The sequence below is a fragment of the Delphinapterus leucas genome, chromosome 4 (assembly GCF_059928025.1).
Source record: "Delphinapterus leucas isolate spDelLeu-1000000601 "Yukka" chromosome 4, BTC_Dleu_Yukka2, whole genome shotgun sequence".
In the NCBI taxonomy this organism is placed as follows: Eukaryota; Metazoa; Chordata; class Mammalia; order Artiodactyla; family Monodontidae; genus Delphinapterus; species Delphinapterus leucas.
The window spans coordinates 47,991,812-48,011,791 of NC_143132.1; the positions used below are offsets into that span (position 1 = coordinate 47,991,812).

The following is a 19,980-nucleotide window of genomic DNA, read 5'->3' on the forward strand; positions in this document are numbered from 1 at the left end:
TATCTTTGGTAAAGGAGGCAAGAGTATACAATGGAGAAAAGACAGCCTCTTCAATACGTGGTGCTGGGAAAAATGGACAGCTACATGTAAGAGAATGAAAGTAGAACACTTCCTAACACCATACACAAAAATAAACTCAAAATGGATTAAAGACCTAAATGTAAGGTCAGATACTTTCAAACTCTTAGAGGAAAATATAGGCAGAAGACTCTATGACATAAATCATAGCAAGATCCTTTTTGACCCACCTCCTAGAGAGATGGGAATAATAACAAAAATAAGCAAATGGGACCTAATGAAACTTAAAAGCTTTTGCACAGCAAAGGAAACCATAAACAAGACGAAAAGACAACCCTCATAATGGGAGAAAATATTTGCAAACAAAGCAACTGACAAAGGATTAATATCCAAAATATACAAGCAGCACATGCAGCTCAATATCAAAAAAACAAACAACCCAATCCAAAAATGGGCAGAAGACCTAAATAGGCATTTCTCCAAACAAGATATACAGATTGCCAAAAAACACATGAAAAGATGCTCAACATCACTAGTCATCAGAGAAATGCAAATCAAAACTACAATGTGGTATCACCTCACACTGGTCAGAATGGCCATCATCTAAAAACGTACAAACAGTAAATTCTGGAAAGGGTGTGGAGAAAAGGGAACCTTCTTGCACTGTTGGTGGGAATGTAAATTGATACAGCCACTATAGAACAGTATGGAGGTTCCTTAAAAAACTAAAAACAGCACTACCATATGACTTAGCAATCTCACTACTGGGCATATACCCTTAGAAAACCATAGTTCAAAAAGAGTCATGTACCACAATGTTCACTGCAGCACTATTTACAATAGCCAGGACATGGAAGCCACCTAAGTGTCCATCAACAGATGAATGGATAAGAAGTTGTGGCACATATATACAATGGAATATTACTCAGCCATAAAAAGAAACGAAATTGAGTTATTTGTAGTGAGGTCAATGGACCTAGAGTCTGTCATACAGAGTGAAGTAAGTCAGAAAAACAAATACCATATGCTAACACACATATATGGAATCTAAAAAAAAAAAATGGTTCTAATGAACCTAGGGGCAGGACAGGAATAAAGATGCAGACATAGAGAATGGACTTCAGGACACGGGGAGGGGGAAGGGTAAGCGGGGATGAAGTGAGAAAGTAGCATGGACATATATACACTACCAAATGTAAAACAGATAGCTAGTGGGAAGCAGCCACATAGCACAGGGAGATCAGCTTGGTGCTTTGTGAGCACCTAGAGGGGTGGGATAAGGAGGGTGGGAGGGAGACACAAGAGGGAGGAGATATGGAGATATACATATGCATACAGCTGATTCACTTTGTTATACAGGAGAAACTAACACGACATTGTAAAGCAATTATACTACAGTAAAGATTTTTTAAAAAATGCATGTACCCCTATGTTCTTAACAGCACTCTTCACAATAGCCCAAACATGGAAACAACCTAGGTGTCCATCAACAGATTAATGTATAAAGAAGATGTGGTACATATATATACAATGGAACACTACTCAGCCATAAAAAAGAACGAAATAATGCTATTTGCAGCAACATGGATGCAACTGGAGAATATCATACTAAGTGAAGTAAGTCAGAAAGAGAAAGACAAATACCATATGATATCACTTATATGTGGAACCTAAAATATGGCACAAATGAACCTATCTATAAAAAGGAAACAGACTCACAGACATACCGAACAGGCTTGTGGTTGCCAAGCAGGAGCGGGAGAGAGAGGGACGGACTGGGAGTTTGGGGTTGGTAGATGCAAACTATTACATTTAGAATGGATAAAGAACAAGGTCCTACTGTATAGCACAGGGAACTATACTCAATATCCTGTGATAAACTATAATGGAAAAGAATATATTAAAAACAAAGAAACAAAAAAAGAATTCCTGGGTTGTACTTCATACTGCAGAATTTCAACCCTTAATAATGCAGTGATGGTAGGACTTTATATAATAGATCCGACACAATCAATCTTCTATAGTCCCTCTCAATAAACCCTCAAAAAGAAAGTTTTATCCTGTGGAAATTTTCTTATAACTGGACTAAAGATAACATGAAGGAAATTAAAAACAAAACAACCCTAAAAATGTCTGGAGGTAGGAGTCTAATACAGACGGTCATTTTTAAATGCTTCCTGCTTCTGTGATGTTTGGGGGGATAAGGAGGGAGGGGAACAACATTTCTTTGGAATAAGAAGAATAAGAGAAAATATATAGAGTTTTGAGATGGCTGGTTTTTGAGATACCAAAAGCAGCTTTCACCTTAAAGACTAAGAAAGAAACAGTCATTCAGCGATCATTTAATTAGAGGAAAAACTCTTTAACTGTGGCTATAAGAAGTTAATCATTTTCATTTAAATGAATAATTTAAAATTAATAAATAAGTTTTCAAAGACTTCAAACTATAATTTAAAAAGTGGGGCTTCCCTGGCGGCGCAGTGGTTAAGAATCTGCCTGCCAATGCAGGAGACACAGGTTCGAGCCCTAGTCTGGAAGATCCCACATGCCACAGAGCAACTAAGCCCGTGCGCCACAACTACTGAGCCCACACACCACAACTACTGAAGGCTTAGAGCCTGTGCTCCTCAACAAGAGAAGCCACTGCAATGAGAAGCCCACGCACCGCAACAAAGAGTAGCCCCTGCTCGCTGCAACTAGAGAAAGCCCACGTGCAGCAACAAAGACCCACTGCGGCCAAAAAAAATACCAAAAACTGAAAATAATCTGAATTTAAATCCTACTTTCCATAGCTTCAATCCTAAACCAAGGAAAGCTTCAAGAATTTTAAACAAACCAGAGAGATTAAAATGAGCTGTTACAGACTATCTAACCATTTAAAAGAACAGTGATCAAATAGAAAGAAAACCCTTTCCAAGGACATTTCCCTCACCAATTGCATACAGTAGATTTTCCTAAGATAATTAAATTTTGCAAATCCAATCCAAATGAAAACATGAGGGAAATGCTCTATTTAAGCTTCCCCATGTTACAAGTTTAGGGCCACGGTTTTCAAATTGTATAACATAGGAAGCCCTCTTAAGGTGATCCAGGACCATCCTGGGGACCAGGAGAAACAAAGCAGGAACAAAGCCATCTGCTTCCACAAAAGCTGCAACAAGAGAAGCACTATTTTCTGATTTCCAGGCTAGCATTCAAGATATGAATGCAGTTCTTTAAAAAGGAACTGGCAAGTAAAAAAAATATGAAAAATGACATTTACCTGGGCATATAATGCATAGCCTTCAGCACACCTTGGAAATTTCTTTATGACCTCTTCAAAACCTTTCATAGCTGCCTGGATTTGTGAAGAATTGTTTCCTGTATATGCTTGGCGATACTGTGTAAAAAAATCAAAACAGGCCTGTCAAATCAAGAACTCAAAAACTCAGGAAATGTTAACATATTATAAAAGTCACACAAAATTACATAAATATTTCCAGAGAAGCAGGCAATCTGCTACATAATTTGCTGCATCTAAAAGGGTTCCATGGGAATATCTCTAGAGCAGGGATCCAAAGGCTATGTACAATTAGGACTTCATTGCCACTAAACAATTTCAAGATGTTCAGTATTCTAGAAGAAGACAAACTAAGTTGTAACAGGTTAACTTTGTATATAAGTAGGGGAATTTTAAATTCAATATATTATCACTTTATTATTTATTATTACTTCATAATAAAAGTATTATAAAGCTTCTTCATCTGATAACATTTTTAATCTGTAATATAAATGTGTTTGTGACCCAATTTCTTTCTTTAAAAGGAAAATCCTTTTAGGACTCAGGGTATGGGGTTAACTGAAGTATCTGATTTCACTAGAAATGGCCTTATTTTACCTAATTTTCAACTTTGTGTTTCTGAATATTAATAGCTCTACAAAGGCGAAATGAGAGATGAGTTATATGGTGTCATGATTGCAGAGTATTTCCTCTAAACGCTTTTGTTCTTCATACTGGTTTATGGTAGAGAATTAGAGAGAAGAGTGCTGTTTAGGGGGCATAAAATCAGGGACAAACATCTATCAAGATGAACCAAATAAGGCATCCAGAGAAATATTGGAGCAGAACCTCAAGTAATACACACTTCTACTTTCCTAAACTGACATTTTTTTCTCCCTGTCAGTAGATGATTTTGTAGACAATGATACTCATTTTTGTTATCAATGGGAAATACTGATGTTTAGGAAAATACAAAAGAAAGTCGAACCTACCAATGCAAAACATTTCTGAGCCTGTGCCAGAGCAGACTCAGGTCTTAATCTAATACATTCATCAAAATCTGCTACTGCTTCTTCAACTTGATCAAGCAGTATTTTCAGCTAAGGAAAAAAAGTACATAGATAAACGCAGTTCAAAATAACAAGTACACCAGTTAAATATGTACCGTGCCTCTTAGTACAGCTCTGCATAATGCTACGCATGAAATTATTCACTATAGAATACTTTCTAGAAATAGTGAACTAGAAAATCTTATAATTTTAAAGGAAAGATTCTAAAACTTAAAACCAGTGTCCAATTTTTTTAAAAAGCACTATAAACCTACCATTTTTCATCACTCTTAAGTGATTTTTCTTCTAGAAAATGAAGTATCTGTACTTTCAAACGTCAAAGTAGATCAGACAGTAGATAATTACATTTCAAATTAATCTTAAAAGACACTACCAGTAAGGATCAAAATACCAAGAATTTTAAGGTTATCTCAACACTTCTTAAGACCCTTCAGACAGAAATATTAGATAAAATTCTCCATTAGAAAGAACCTGACTTTTCTGTTATTACATGGATTAGCCCATACTTTCTACTCTAATGCATTCCAAGAAGCCACGTCACACAAGCAGATTTATAAAGCCTGTTTTCTCCAGATGAGGCTGAAATTGGAAACTGTTTTCTTCACTATATATTTTTACTAAAAAATAAATATGCATGTTATAAAACTCCATTCAGAAGAGATTTTTTTTGATACTGTCTGGATAGTTCAGGCTAATATTTCCTTACAGCAAGAAGCCCACAAAAATCATTCTGTTGATTCTAGCATTAACTCAAAATGCTCACTACATTTTCTTTCTTTAATTTGTCACTACATGTTTTTAATGTTTTAATGTTGAAACATGTTTTACATGTTTTTAATGTTGAAAACCTATGAAGCAGAAACACCTGAAAAACAAACCTGATATGGCAAAAGCCAACATTTATAGCCTTCCTCTTCCTTTTTTTTTGCAAGTAAATATCAGGACAAATGTTCAAGATGGGACTAAATAAATGCCAACCCAAACTGTAAACCACTCTGATACTTTGTTCACAGCTATCACAAGTGATGTAAGAAAACTTTAAAGACATTCTCAAAATGGTATCAAATTCCTCAATTCAAAGATCAGAACTCTTTAAGAAAATTAATTTACCTGTCCTCGGTGGTGATAAACATCTGCATTCTGAGGATCGATGTCGGCAGCCATGTTAAAATCCTGAGTAGACAGCAAAGGCTGCTGCTGTTGCATATACATGCTGCCTCTTTTGATGAGAGCATTTGCTCGAAGCTATATACCCCAAATGAGGAAAGATTCATCATTACTACTTTTATTCTAATTTAGTTTTTTTAAAATAACAGCTGTATTGAGATGTAATTCACGTACCATAAAGCTCACCCTTTAAAAGTATATAAGCCAGTCATTTTTAGTATATTCAGAGTTGTGCAACTGTCACCACTAATTCTAGAACGTTTTCACCACTCCCGAAGGAAATCTCATACACATTAGCAGGCACTCCCTATTTCCTGCCTAATTCTCAGTCCCTAGAAACCATCAGTCTTTTTTTCTCTTTCTATGGATTTGTATATTCCAGACATTTCATACAAACTGGAATTGTACATAATGCAGTCTTTTTGTGACTGGCTTCTTTCACATAGCATGTTTTCAAGGTTTGTCTATGTTGTAACATGTATCAGTACTTCATTCTTTTCTTTTTTAAAATATCTTTATTGGAGTATAATTGCTTTACAATGGTGTGTTACTTTCTGCTGTAGAACAAAGTGAACCAGCTGTATGTATACATATACCCCCATATCCCCTCCCTCTTGAGCCTCCCTCCCACCCTCCCCACCCCACCCCACCCCTCTAGGTCATCACAAAGCATTGGAGCTGATCTCCCTGTGCAGCTTCCCACTAGCCATCCATTTTACATTTGCTGGTGTATATATGTCAGTGCTACTCTCTCACTTCATCCCAGCTCATTCTTTTTTAATGGTTAAATAATATTCCATTGTACAGATATATCACATTTTATTTATCTGTTCCCCAGCTGATGGACATTTGAGTTGCTTCCACTTTTTTTTTTTTTTTTTTTTGCGGTACGCGGGCCTCTCACTGTTGTGGCCTCTCCTGTTGCAGGGCACAGGCTCCAGACTCGCAGGCTCAGCGGCCATGGCTCACGGGCCCAGCCGCTCCGTGGTATGTGGGATCTTCCCGGACCGGGGCACGAACCCGTGTCCCCTGCATCGGCAGGCGGACTCTCAACCACTGCGCCACCAGGGAAGCCCAAGAAGGCTTCCACTTTTTGGCTCTTATGAATAATGCTGCTATGAACATTCATGTACAAGTTTTTGTGTTGACATATGAATTCAATTCTCGTGGGTATAGATACCTAGGAGAGGAACTACTGGGTCACATGGTAACTCTATGTTTAACATTTTGAGGAACTTCCCAACCCCAACTAATTTCCAAAGGGATTTTACCATTTTATATTCCTACCAGCAATGTATGAGAGTTCCAACTTCTCCATATCTATACTAATACTTTTAATTGTCCAAATTTCTGATTACAGCCATCCTAGTGGGTATAAAGTGATACCTCGTTGTGATTTTGATTTGCATTTCCCTAAGGGCTAATGATGCTAAGCAGCTTTTCTTGTCCTTATTGGCTATTTGTACATATTCTTTGGGAAAATGTCTATTCAGATCCTTTCCTGGTTTTAAATTAGGCTATCTTTTTATTGTTGAGTTGTAAGAAAACTTCTTTAATATATTCTGGATACAAGCCCCTTATCAGATATATGACTTGTGAATATTTTCTCCCATCCTGTGGAATGTGTTTTCCCTTTTTTTGGTCACTTGTGCTTTTGGTGTCATGCCTAAGGAACCACAGCTTAATCTAAAGTATTGAAGATTTCCTCCTATGTTTTCTTCTAAGAGTTTTATAGTTTTGGCTCTTAACATTCAGGTCTCTGATCCGTTCTGAGCTCATTTTTGTACATGGCATATGACAGGCATCATCACTTGCCATTAAAACAAAAAATCATGATCATGAAATAAGAAATAGGGTTCTCCTCTAAAATTTTTTTCAAGGCAAAAGTACATACAAATGTCTTCCTCAATGAAACAAATAAGAATGCCCTCACAACAATAACAAAAACATAACAGAACATATTTGTAATCATCAGGAAAATCAGCAGGAAATAAAACTAATTATTATTAGGGTATCTTCAACTTGAAAATCTATTCTGAGAAGGACTTTTAACAAATACTTTTCATTTGGAGATGAATAAAGCCAGAGTTCACTTAATTCAATGAGGAAAAAGAGATGTTAACCATCTAATAAGGAGTACAGTACTTCGGCAGCTAACCGCTGTTCTTGTTACACTGAGTAGAAGGCTCATATTCGACAGACCCCCCCACCGAATCTTAATTATAAAAATAACTACATACACACAAGAACGCTTAGAAAACGAAAAGCTGTTCCAACCACACAACTGCAAAAACTTTTGGTATATTTCAGTATATTTCTATATTATATTTTTAGATCTTGTTTTTTCCTCATGTAAATAAAATCTTTCAGAATATATTAAATGTGTTTATTTTTTATTAAATGCATTCTATAACCCTGTACTACATATTGCATGTTATTTACAATACTACCTATAGCACTGCTACATCACCTTTACCCCTACCCAAATATAGTCCAATACAGTAAGCAGAAGCTATATGGGGAAGCTGAAGCTACCACATATTATAGGGGAAAAAAAAAAGGTCCTTTCCTAGTTAAAGATATCTATCACTGACATTTATGATTCAGTTTCACTGCACCAACTCAATCATCATTAGGCGTAGTCCCTTCCAAAACAAAAAATAATCTTTTGGAGAATGGCAACTGAAATGCCAAAACTTCGGCAAAACATACCTAAAAGTCTTATTTTTATTTATTATTAATTTTTTCATATGCACACACACAGAGTTTTAAATGTACCTTCACATTAGCTTCTTTCAAGCTGATGACCTTATCTAAATCTGGTTTGGCCGCGTTGGCATTACCAATAAGCAAGTAGAAAGTAGCTCGCAGTAATAATGCTTCTGCCATGTATTTGCCTTGGGCATCTACTTCTTTTGAGCATTCACTTATGATTTTATCATAGTTTTCTTCTTCCATATACTGTTTGGCCTTTAAGTATCCAGAGCTGAAAATAAAATAAGCATAGGAAATTACTATTTATTACTAATAAAATGAACATAAAAAATTACTAAAAAAGCATCAAATGCTAAAACTTGCCACATTTAGTATACCTGAGTTAAACAACTGTCCTCCTCCCCTTAAACAAGTTAGCCAGTCAATATGAGACTGGAGTGTGGTGGTGGTATGCAGGGCAGTGTGTGTAACAGATTAGGGTTTTTGATGCAGACTGGGATTTTCTTGCTGCCTTGAAGAAAGAGTTTTAAAAAAGGAAACAACAGAGAAAATGGCAGAAACCTCGGGTTATTGCCCAGGCTTCAACATTTAGACACATGAAAAGATGAGCTAATGACAGACTGATCTGCAACATAGAAAATGATCCTGTCTTATTCACCTTCTTATCTGTGGCACATCGATGGCACGCAACAGTTATTTTATGACTAACAGAAAGAACAGAGAAATAGAAAGTTATCAAGTGAGTTTAGGGTCACAGAGCCCAAGGGAAGAGGTGTGACCTGAGTTGTACTTTGTAAAGATCACTCTGGCTGTGTTGTGGGAAATGGACTGAAAGGGAGCAAGAACTGGAAGCAGGGAAATATCTATTGATAAAAGGCTCTCATCCAGAAGTTGTGCTGTTTCACCTAAAAGAACAGACCTAGAATGAATAGGTGGAAATATCAAAGAAGCAGACTCTTCCATCAAATAGTACTTAAAGAAAACACCTTCCCCTACTTTTTAAAAAGCAGTGACCACAATATCATCACTCTTCTAAGATGATGACTTTTATTGAGAAGGCTTGTAGAAGGAATTTTTTGAACTGAAAAGGAATTTATACTATATGTCCTTTAAGGGGCACTGTAAATTACATTTTCTTATTTCATTTGCTACATATTCTGAATAGAGAAAACTGGCAAGTGACTTAAAAGTTATGTCAGTCAAAGTCTTACAAACTCTGTGCTAACCTTTCCTATAATTACATTCTAATATTCCCTGCACTCTAGTTTTATTCCTCAGGTCACCAGGGTAAGACAAAATAATTATTAAATCAGATTGGAAGTAGTAACGGTTCCTATTTATTGAGAACCTAAGTGCTAGATACTCACAAACATGACCTCTAAACCTCACAATAAGCCTCAAAGGTAATTATTACTTCCTCATTCAAAAAATGATGAAGCTAAGGCTCAGAGTAAAACAGAATTCAAAAACTTAGGACCAATTCCAATTAGTGTTCTGGTGAGAGATAGCTATGTCCTGCCACCTCTCAAGACAGTTTTTAGAATAATGGTATTAACTTCACTGTAGTTTTTCTGGGATAAGGACTATTTCCTAATCAGAAGAGGCAATTATTGGCATCACCTTAAACATTTACTTCCCATCTACAATCTTCTCAAGTCCTCACCAACTAACTCAAACTTGAACATCTTGGCACAATTATAAATAGTATCCTCCCTTAAAAGGTGGCCAATAATGGTAGAAAAATTGGGAGATACAAATTAAAAGCAATCTTTTTCCTTAAACCTTCCAATATGCTATAGATGCAAAATTATGCTTTGCTTTGGGAACAGTATTCCCTTTTCTTCCAAACTCATTAGAAAATGTCATGTTGTTAATAATGTTGTACCTTCTCTTAGAGAGGAGAGCTAGCCTCAACAGCAAGATAAAAGTATTGATAAATATAAATGGATAAGCAGGCTAGATAGCTTATATACTACATTATATCACTTGACCTCCAGTTGTAAACACAGTATCTTATACTTTGGTTTCAGCTCTCTACAGGAGCAAACACAAACCCAAAGAATGGCATTTTCCTAGGCATCCAGAAAAAACCTTGAAGAAAGTCACTCTTTTGGGCACTCCTAAAAATTAAATTATATATTATAAACTTTCTTGCACTAAAACATCTGGATATTGAGCTACACAATCATTTTTTAAGTTAGTGCCCCTGTTCAAATATAATCAACCACTTGATCTCCACTAGGATATCTCTTGAGAATATCATGTAGGACCTTAAAAGCAGGGCAGACTTCTGGCAGTAAAACCTTGAGTCACCAGAGAGGTAACTCTTAGGGTGCAATAGACATGTGTGAGAAGAGAAGTATTTTTATTATTATAATATTATTATATATTATAATTTTGTTATATTTATATCTATTTATAAACAGATCTTTTGGAGATGACTCAGAGTTCCACTTTGGCTCTATGGCAGCAAAAAACCCCACAACCACGCCCCCGACAAAAAAAACACAGAACATTAAGCAGATACTATACTCGAGACACTTACTTTTCTTTTACTTCTAAAGCCTCCCCTTCCTTGTCTTTATCTTCATCAGACTTCTCTCCTTTAAGCATTGGCTGAGAAATTATATCATCCGTGAAAGAACTGAAGTAAGATTTGATAAACTGCGGAGATGGCATCAGAGGTTCACGATTCTGAAATTTAATATTTATACACATCAAAATAGAAAACACTAACCAAAGAAGCAGATGCCTTTGTAGAATGCTGAGAACCACTGTCGTAAAAACTGGCGTCTCATTTTCAGATAACTGAAGAATATCAGGCTCCAAACCGTAGCGCAATAGACAGTGGAATTGGTAATGCTGCCAGTCCCAGCTGTTCAAAGTAGGTTTTAAATGAGAACCTTTCCCCTCTCCAAACATGTAAAATGTCAAGAACTCTTAGAACCACTCACTAAAAGAAGGTGAAATCTGGAACAAAGGAGGTAAATAACTGCTGAGTTAAAATTATCTCCTTCTGAGTTAAAATTATCTTCCTGTCCTAGAAGATTAATATCTCAATTTACTACTCAGGACCATGTCTTACACAGGTGCTAAAATGTTAAGTCCATCTACCATGGGCTTTCATTTGTCCCCTTATTCTGCATCTGAAGATCTCCATTGGAGTAAGTGCCACTGAAAGCCAGAATGAAATCTCATTTCCTCTTTTAATTATTACTTTTTCCCATGGCAACCTGATTCATAGTCATAGAAGTATTTTGTTTCTCCTTATTATACTTAAGATGATAAAGTTTTAAAGGAAGAAGTAAAAGGGACTAATGTCACCAAAGGGCTCTCATAACATATTTTGGATCCTTTGCAAAATTCAACCCAAAGACTTTAGAGTGGAAATATGGTATTCTAAATTGTATGTATAACAAATACCATTTCTAATATTTTGGTAGATCTAATGTCTTTGTATTTGAAGGAGGGGAAAAATGAATCTGGCTTTGTAAGTATATGATCTAATCTAGGATAGATGAGAGTGGGGTAAATAAGAAAACTGAATAGAAAAATCTAAGGAATTCACACTCTTTTTTTGGTGCTCTCTCTGGGGAGAGACTCAGTGTGTCTTTTTTTTTTTTAAATGGTACAGTTACTTTTAAAATTTTATTTATTTATTTACTTTTGACTGTGTTGGGTCTTCGTTTCTGTGCGAGGGCTTTCTCTAGCTGTGGCAAGCGGGGGCCACTCTTCATCACGGTGCGCGGGCCTCTCACTATCGCGGCCTCTCTTGTTGCGGAGCACAGGCTCCAGACACGCAGGCTCAGTAGTTGTGGCTCACGGGCCTAGTTGCTCTGCGGCATGTGGGATCTTCCCAGACCAGGGCTTGAACCCGTGTCCCCTGCATTAGCAGACAGATTCTCAACCACTGCGCCACCAGGGAAGCCCCAGTGTGTCTTAATTACCATTTTAAATCAAATGGTCACCACCAAGTGATAAATACACCTAACTTAAGTATTTCACTGAAGACCCTGTGTTGGAATATATAAGTGGCAATCATCTACCACTTCAGGGAAAAAGCTTAAATAGAAATTTAAACAGCCCTTACTGAAGTTGAATAAATCATTAATGTCTTGTAGTTTCCTATTTCAGCTTAGAAATGAAGCTACCACTTCCCTGTCTTTCAGAGTTACAAATTTAAAATAAGAACAATATTTTATAAGTAATGGCCTTAAGTATCAAAGGAACAAGATATAAATTCTAGCTCTGCTACTTAATAGCTATGTGACCTTACACATGTCATTCTCAGTTTTCTCATCTCTAAAATAGCAATAAAAATACTCTCCTTATTTATCTTATAGGGTTATTGTAAAAATAAAAATAATAAAATGAAAAGTATTTTGCAAAGTGGAATTTACAAAGTGGAATACAAACAGGTTAGAAAATATATGTGGAAACTAATTTGGAACCTATATAAATGTAGGTTATCATATTTTCTTACTACTCTGCAGTCCAACCAGTATAATTACTCAACAATAGCATTATACTCAAGGAAACGAGGTTCCTTCAAAGTTCAATTTGTGAGACTCTAACATGGTATTTTGCAAAATATTTTGAGGAGCACCAGTTCTAGTTCCTCAAAACAGCATGTTCTACCAGATGCTGAAGGGAAGGAAATAAGTTTCAGAGTTTAAAGAGACTGAGAACCAGTATAGCTGTATTTCGAGATTCACAACACATACTAGCACAAGAAAGTCCTGCAGTGAAGAAACCTGTTTTAACTGTTTTACTCAGCTAATATTCAGAGATGTAAAGTTAAAAATACAGAGAGATTATTAAATCAACTTAAGAGAAAAGCAAATTATTATTAAAGAAAAAAGAAACAACTGCCTCGATATTATGAAATTTAGCAGAAAACCTCTACCGATGTTTAGTAATACCTGTGGTACTCCGACAGCCCTCTACTTATATCCCTCCACGACACTTTACCAGTATCATGCCTTTTATACTTATTAATGGTCCCTCTCATTAAGGACTTTGTAAGGGCAAGGACCATGTCTTTGTACCTACCCTCCTAAAATGCCCATTATGGACCTCTGTTCAATAAATATTTCTTGAATTAAACCATCTACTAACTGTGTAAAACCAATGCCAACTTATACAGCATATCTTTAAAAACTTTAAAGAGTACAAGTTGGCAATTTTTTTCGTAGAAGGCCAGATAGTAAATATTTTAGGCTTTATGTGCCATACAGTCTCTGTCACAACCACTCAACTCTGCTGTTGTAGCTTAAAAGCATCTAAAACAATGTGTGAGTGGCTGAGTTCCAATAAAACACTATTGGCACATTATTTATAAAAACAGGTGGCAGGCTGGATTTGGCCTGTAGGCCATTGTTTGGCAACTTCTAATATACATGAATTCTTTCAATATCCTCCAGGTGCAATACTGGACATAGTTTACATTCTTATTTTAAAAAAGTAAGCCACAAAAGCCCAAGATTACAGGAAAAAGAAATATAATCCGGATCTAATTTCAGTTGTAACCATCAAGCCCAAGTTTAAGCAGTATAAATTAGAAATGACCCTTCACAATGTATACTCCCTCTATTAACCAATTCAGATTAACTTACCTTATATTTTTCTTTGGCTTTCTCTTTTCCAAGAAGTTTAAGAACTTTATCAGCTAACAGCATGCTTTGCTGATTTTGGAACCCTTCTAATATACACACAGCAGTGACATCTAGAAATGAAGCAGAAAACAAGAGTAAGTATGAAATTATCACAAAGATGATTAGCAGCATCAAATGGATTCAATGTTACCACAGAAAGCCAAACTACATGCATAGCTTTATGTGGCTATCATTTCCAATAAACTGATTCTTAACACTTTAGTTTTACATACTTTACGACCAAACTCAAAGCTCAGAAAGTCACTCTACTTCTCTAGAATTCACTTTCCTCACCTGTGAAATGAAAGGGACCATACTACACCATTTGTGATGTTTCTCATCACTCCAACATTGTACATAGCAAATAAAACAAGTAATCCAGGAATATTCTTTTCTGGCTGGTTAAGTATATGCCAAATCAACATAATGTGGCTCTCTTATGTCTGGTCTTTTTATAGGCCTCAGGGTTACTCCTCGTCTCCAAAGCCATCTTGCCACAGAGCTCTCAATTAAATCTGCTTCAAAATACCATTTTAACCTGGCTATGCTAGAGCTCAACACACAGTGGTCTGAAATTCAGAAGATCAATGTTTCCTTAACCTCTCAACTTTTCATTCAAAGTAGTGAACAATGGCTGTCTCTCTCTTTTTGAACTCAATTTCTCACAATTCCAAATCCTTGCTCCTCCAAACAAGTCAATCTGCTGTATGTTCCCCTGATAATCTGGCTAGTGTCAATGTCAATGTCTTTTCCCCACCCCATTTCTCCATCTAAAATCCATTTAAACTCCTCTCTACAATTATCGCTTAATAACTTCAAAGTCTGGTTCAAAACTCAGAAGTCTCTTTTCCAAAGTAACACTCCTTCTACCCACCATCAAAGTACATGATGCCACAAAACCTCAAGTTTTTCTAAAATGTTCTCTAAACCACTCTCAATTGGTAATCCTGATTTAAAAAAATAAATGAATAAAACAGCTTTTCCCTTTTAAATAATGTTATTTAAAAAAAAAGTATGGCTAAATTTCTGATTATTGATGCTTTTAAAGCAGATTTAAGTATGTAGTGGAAAGTACTTTTCGACTGCAGAAATTGCATTTTGGTTTAGCTCTACATCACCCAGAAGAATGTACTTTATAGGCCAGTGGCGGATACCCTAATTTGAAGTTTTGGCAACAGATATGGCCAATTAGAGGCCAAAAAATATTTATAATATTTACTGAGAATGGCAAATTCACTTGATGCTTTGTATCAATTACATAATTTCTAACTGAGTATAAGATAATGTCTGAAAATTGCAAGGGCAAAAAACAAATGTTTTCTTTAATGATTCATCTCAAAATTATTTCATATTTATACAGGATATTAACTGAAAAATACGTAGAATCTTAGAAACACTATCGCTCACTAAAACCTCTCTTCTGATTTCCTATTCATGAAATTACACTGATGCTCATTAATTGCCAAGTTTAAAATGTGTGGTATATAAACTCTAAATCATTTAATTTACCATAGTGGGGAACCGAGACAGTACTCAAGTATCTGCAATCTCAATTTAAACTAGAAAACAAAGTCTCAATTGGGGAAGAGTAAAACTTTTAAACACAATTAATTTCTCTACTCATAGGCAGAGTTTCATATAAATTTACCAATGACTATGAAGCCTTTAGTAATTTTCATACATAAACACAAAAATACCCTCACCTTCTAAACATTCCTTCTTATTGTCTAGCTTCTCGTGGGCTTTTGCACGTCTAAAGAGAGCTTTCACATATTTGGGATTAAGTTCAACAGCCTTTGTACAATCTTGTGCCACCTCTTTCCATTTTTGCTGTAATGAAAGTATTAAAAAAAAGTCACACTAAAGGAAGCACTGTTTGACAGAAATCAGTTTTCTAAACTCAGTAGGCCAAGTATTAAGAATCCCACAACAGAAAAAATATTCCCAATTCATACAAAGAGTTAATATCCACAGTACATTATAACAGCTCATATAAATAACTGTAATAAAGATTAGCAACCTAATTTTTAAAAATAGGTAAAAGACATATTTAAGCCATCTTTCTACCACCAAATCTACAACCTACCTGCATCTATGTGATCATACCATCTCCTCCTTCCCTCCTGTTAAAACTGAGGAAACACCCCTCTTCACCTAAGGCCAGCCTTCCACTTGTGGTATGGATCCACATTCTCCCCACTTCAAGGACTTCACTGTTAGCTATCCTGCCTCTGCATCAATCTGCTTCTCTACTGAATCATTCCTATTAGCATAAAAACACTTGATTTAGTATTTTCTACCTTTTAAAAACACTCCTTTGATTCTGTAATTCCCTGCAGTTATTACCCCATTTCTTAGCTCCTGTTTATTGCCAAACCTCCAAGGAGTCGCCACTCTCTCTACTTGATTTCCATTTACCTCACCGGCTGCTCCTTCCCAATTTCTGTAGCTGACTTCTCCTCCTCTATCTGATTTTTACATGCTGGAATGCTCAAGGACTCATCCCTTCTCTCTCTTAGGTGATCACATCTATTGTCCTCATAGTATATAACATCTAAAATTAGATGACTCCAAACTTTATCTCTTTAACCCAAACCACGCTCCTAAAACAGAGACATTTCTCAATTCAACTGTCAGCTGACTCACTCCTTCCTCACTCCACTATTATTAAAACTCCTGCTTCTCTTCACGCTTCACATCCAATACAACAGCAAATTCTGTTGGTCTTCAGCTTTCCTTCATGTCTCACTTAGGCAACTACAACAACATCCTTCCTTAGTCTCCCTGCCTCCACTCTTGCCTCCCTCCAATATATTCTTGACAGAACAGTGAGAACAATTTTAGATGATGTTCCTGCCCTATTTAAAACCCTTAAATATTTCCCATTACACTCAGAATCAAATCTAACCTTCTTACCATTGCAAGGCTTTGCCTGATCTGGCCTCTGCTACCTTTCCAGTTTCATCTCTCTATACCCCAGGATCCTTTATACATACTTCTTTAATCATGGCAAACTCCTGCCTACCTCAGAGCAATTACATACACTGTTCCTCCATTTGTAACACTCTATTCTGCACTGTTTTACGCACCAACCCCACTCATTCGTCTATTATAGAATCAAAGCATTTATCAAAATGTCATTTATGTTGTTTTGCGATCCTTGAGTTCTGTGCATAATTGTTTGCTTTTATAGACCCAGCTCCTACTACAGTAACCTTTCATATACAAAATAGTCAATAAAATTTCGTTGAACAAAAAATGCAGAGAATATAAATGCCGAATAAACATAGAAAAAGATTGTCCACTTCACCAACATCTCAAAAATTGCAAATTAAAACAATGAGAGAGAATTTTTCTCCTACCAGAGTGGCAAATATTATTAAGACTGATAATACACATAGTCAGTGAGATACTGGAAAACAAACATGTTCATATATTATTATAATAGGTATTGATACTATCTTATTTCCATTTCTAGAATTTTATTCCCCCAAAAGTATGCAAAAAAATACTTACAAAAATATTTACTGCAACACTGAATGCAATAGGGAAAATAGGAAGCGATTCAAATGTTCATCAACAGGAAGATGTTTTCCACTATATAACCATGTAACAGCTACTACATATAGCCTTTAAAAAGAATGAAATAGATCTGTGTGTGCTATGAGAAGCTGTACAAGATACAGTGGCAACTGAAAAAATATGTTGCAAACAATGTAACAGGAATTCATCTTTTGGTCTTTTTCCCCCCACATATGCTACTATTACATATATGGGGACAAAAGTTGAAGAAATAAACTCAAACTGTTGAGGAGGATGGGGTCACCAGAAACTTTAATTTTCTGTATTATCTAATTTCATAAAATCTGATATATACAACTTTGGATTGTGTGTGTGATGAGCAAAACTAAAATTTGTTCTTTTATTTATTTTTTTATGAGTCCCTAAAGGTAATTTACTGGTTTTAAAACTACTTTCATACAGAATAGACATTCAGAACTATTTTCTGAACTGTGCTTGGACAATTCCATATAATCCTTTGCATGAGAAGAGGGGTATCAAATCATCAAAATGGACTTTCAGGACAAAACCCAACCAACCATGGACCCAAGGCAGGCCCCCAATCAGTATTTTCTCCCGATACTGGTGTGAAAAAGACAGCTTAACCTTAATATTCCAAAGATTCTTTACTTTTTATTTTCCTTCTTGGGACTCTTGAAGCCTTGTGCCTCAGTGTCTCCAAGAGTCTTCCCTCTCTCTTGGCCAGCAGCCGCTGTCCTCCCCACTCTGCAAGGTGTCTATCTTTCTGCTTTCGACTTTTTTGCAAGTCTGCCATGAAGTCTATGCTCTGCTTCAGGCTCTGAATTCTCTCTTGGCTAAGAATTTTCATCCCTGAGTGCAATAGCTTCTTTGCAGCTTTATAATAAATGGTCTCTGGTTTGTTGTAAATCATAGCATTAGTACACATTAGTTTGAAGTTATCCTTTAGTTCTTCTATGGACTGGTAATCATTGTTCTTGATCTTTTCTTTCATGGTACTAAAATCCACTGGGTGTTCAATGATCATGGAGTAGCCGGAAGCAATAAAATCAGTCACAGGAAATGAAAAGAAAGCACTTGGGTCTTTCCTCTGCAGTCGTCTCATCAGTTGATTCAAAGCTTCTTGAAGGGGTGTCTGTTCTACTTCTTCTTGTTTGGCTAAAGGGCTTGCAAGAGGCTTCTCAGGAGGCAAGTCTAATCCTACAGGGGCCTGACACTGGAGGTCTTTTTCTGCCTCATTGTCCACGCGGTCCCGATCTCGCTTCTTTTTATCTTCCTTTATTCATCTCCGTTTTCTCCCCTTTTCCTCCCCTGGAACCTGCTTCTCTCCTTTCTTTCTCTTTTTCCGCTTTCGGTCCTTGTGTTTGTCATGATCGTTTTTGTCTTCTAAGAGGCTGGAGTCATGCCTGGAGCTGCCCGTGGAGAGCTCGGTGACTTCGTTCCCTCCCACTTTGAGGACAAGCTTCAAGGGCTTCTCTACATACTCCTCGTAGAGGTGTTTGTCCGACTTGTGCTTGTGCTTCTTGCCCATGTCCGACCGGGCCCCGGTGCCCGCCCCCCGCGCCAGGCCCAGGCCGTGCGCCGCCGCTTCCGGTCCGGGCCAGGCGAGCGGAGCGTGGGAGCGGGGCCCACGAGACCCCGTGCCTCGAGGCAGGGGTACGGTGCGCGCCGAGTGGCGCGAGGCCTCTCACGAAGAGCTAAAATTTGTTCTTAAAAATGTATGTAATTAAAGGATATAAAAACCAAACAAAAATCCTGTAATTTCAAAACAACTTCTAAAAGTTTATTAGATTTGAGTGGCATTAACTGAAACATTATGCAAATAAAGAGAAACAAAACAAACAGAAAAACCAACCTAGGATACATACCAACTGCTCAAAGGCAGCAGCTCTGTTTTGATAAAACGTGGAAAGGTCAACATTCTTCTCTGTAGGGCACAAACTGATGGCCTCGGTATAGCACTGAATAGCCTGTTCATATTTTCCTGCTTTAAAATATTTGTTGCCTTTGTTCTTGGCTGCTTGGGCTCTATCAAGAGAGTTCTGAAATATGAGGAAACAATCATGAAAAAGTTATCAATACTCAGTAATAGACTTGGATCACAGTGATTAAATGACAACACCGAAGAAAACATGGGAGGGCAGAATGGCTGTTCACAATGCAAGTCACTCATATAAATATCGTCATGGGATAGAGTCTTAGTAACAGGATTGCTTAGCCAAAAGGTTTACATATTTTTAACTTGAAAAACACTCAGACTTCTCCCAAGAAAAGGCTGCAGTGCTTGAAAGTACCACTTTTCTGCCATTCCCGCCAGCAAGAGATATGATAGCTGTGTTTAATTTTTGCCAGTCTAATGAGTATAAAAAAGTGGTTCTCAATCAGGGATGATTTTCCCTCTAGGGTACCTTTCACAACGTCTGGAGACATTCTGATTATCACAGCTAGGGGTCAGGAGGAGGCGCGACTGGTATCTAGTAGGTAGAAACCAGGAATGCTGCTAACATTCTACAATGCACAGGACAACACCCTCACACCACCACCTTGATCCAAAATG

The 19,980-nt window shown here is 36.8% G+C and overlaps 1 protein-coding gene across 2 annotated transcripts in view; it reads right to left on the minus strand.

The window, feature by feature from the left end:
• TOMM70 (translocase of outer mitochondrial membrane 70) overlaps positions 1–19,980 on the minus strand; it is a 44,855-nt gene that overhangs the window by 11,328 nt on the left and 13,547 nt on the right. Inside the window, exons 2-9 of one of the 2 annotated variants that reach the window (XM_022588580.3) lie at positions 19,292–19,465; positions 15,587–15,713; positions 13,845–13,954; positions 10,775–10,923; positions 8,293–8,500; positions 5,458–5,592; positions 4,270–4,377; positions 3,281–3,397 (exon numbers count right to left, since the gene is read on the minus strand). In XM_022588580.3, coding sequence (XP_022444288.1) covers positions 3,281–3,397; positions 4,270–4,377; positions 5,458–5,592; positions 8,293–8,500; positions 10,775–10,923; positions 13,845–13,954; positions 15,587–15,713; positions 19,292–19,465 — 1,128 coding nt within the window. The remainder of the gene's footprint in view (positions 1–3,280; positions 3,398–4,269; positions 4,378–5,457; positions 5,593–8,292; positions 8,501–10,774; positions 10,924–13,844; positions 13,955–15,586; positions 15,714–19,291; positions 19,466–19,980) is intronic. The other variant, XM_022588644.3, reaches the window with a different exon arrangement.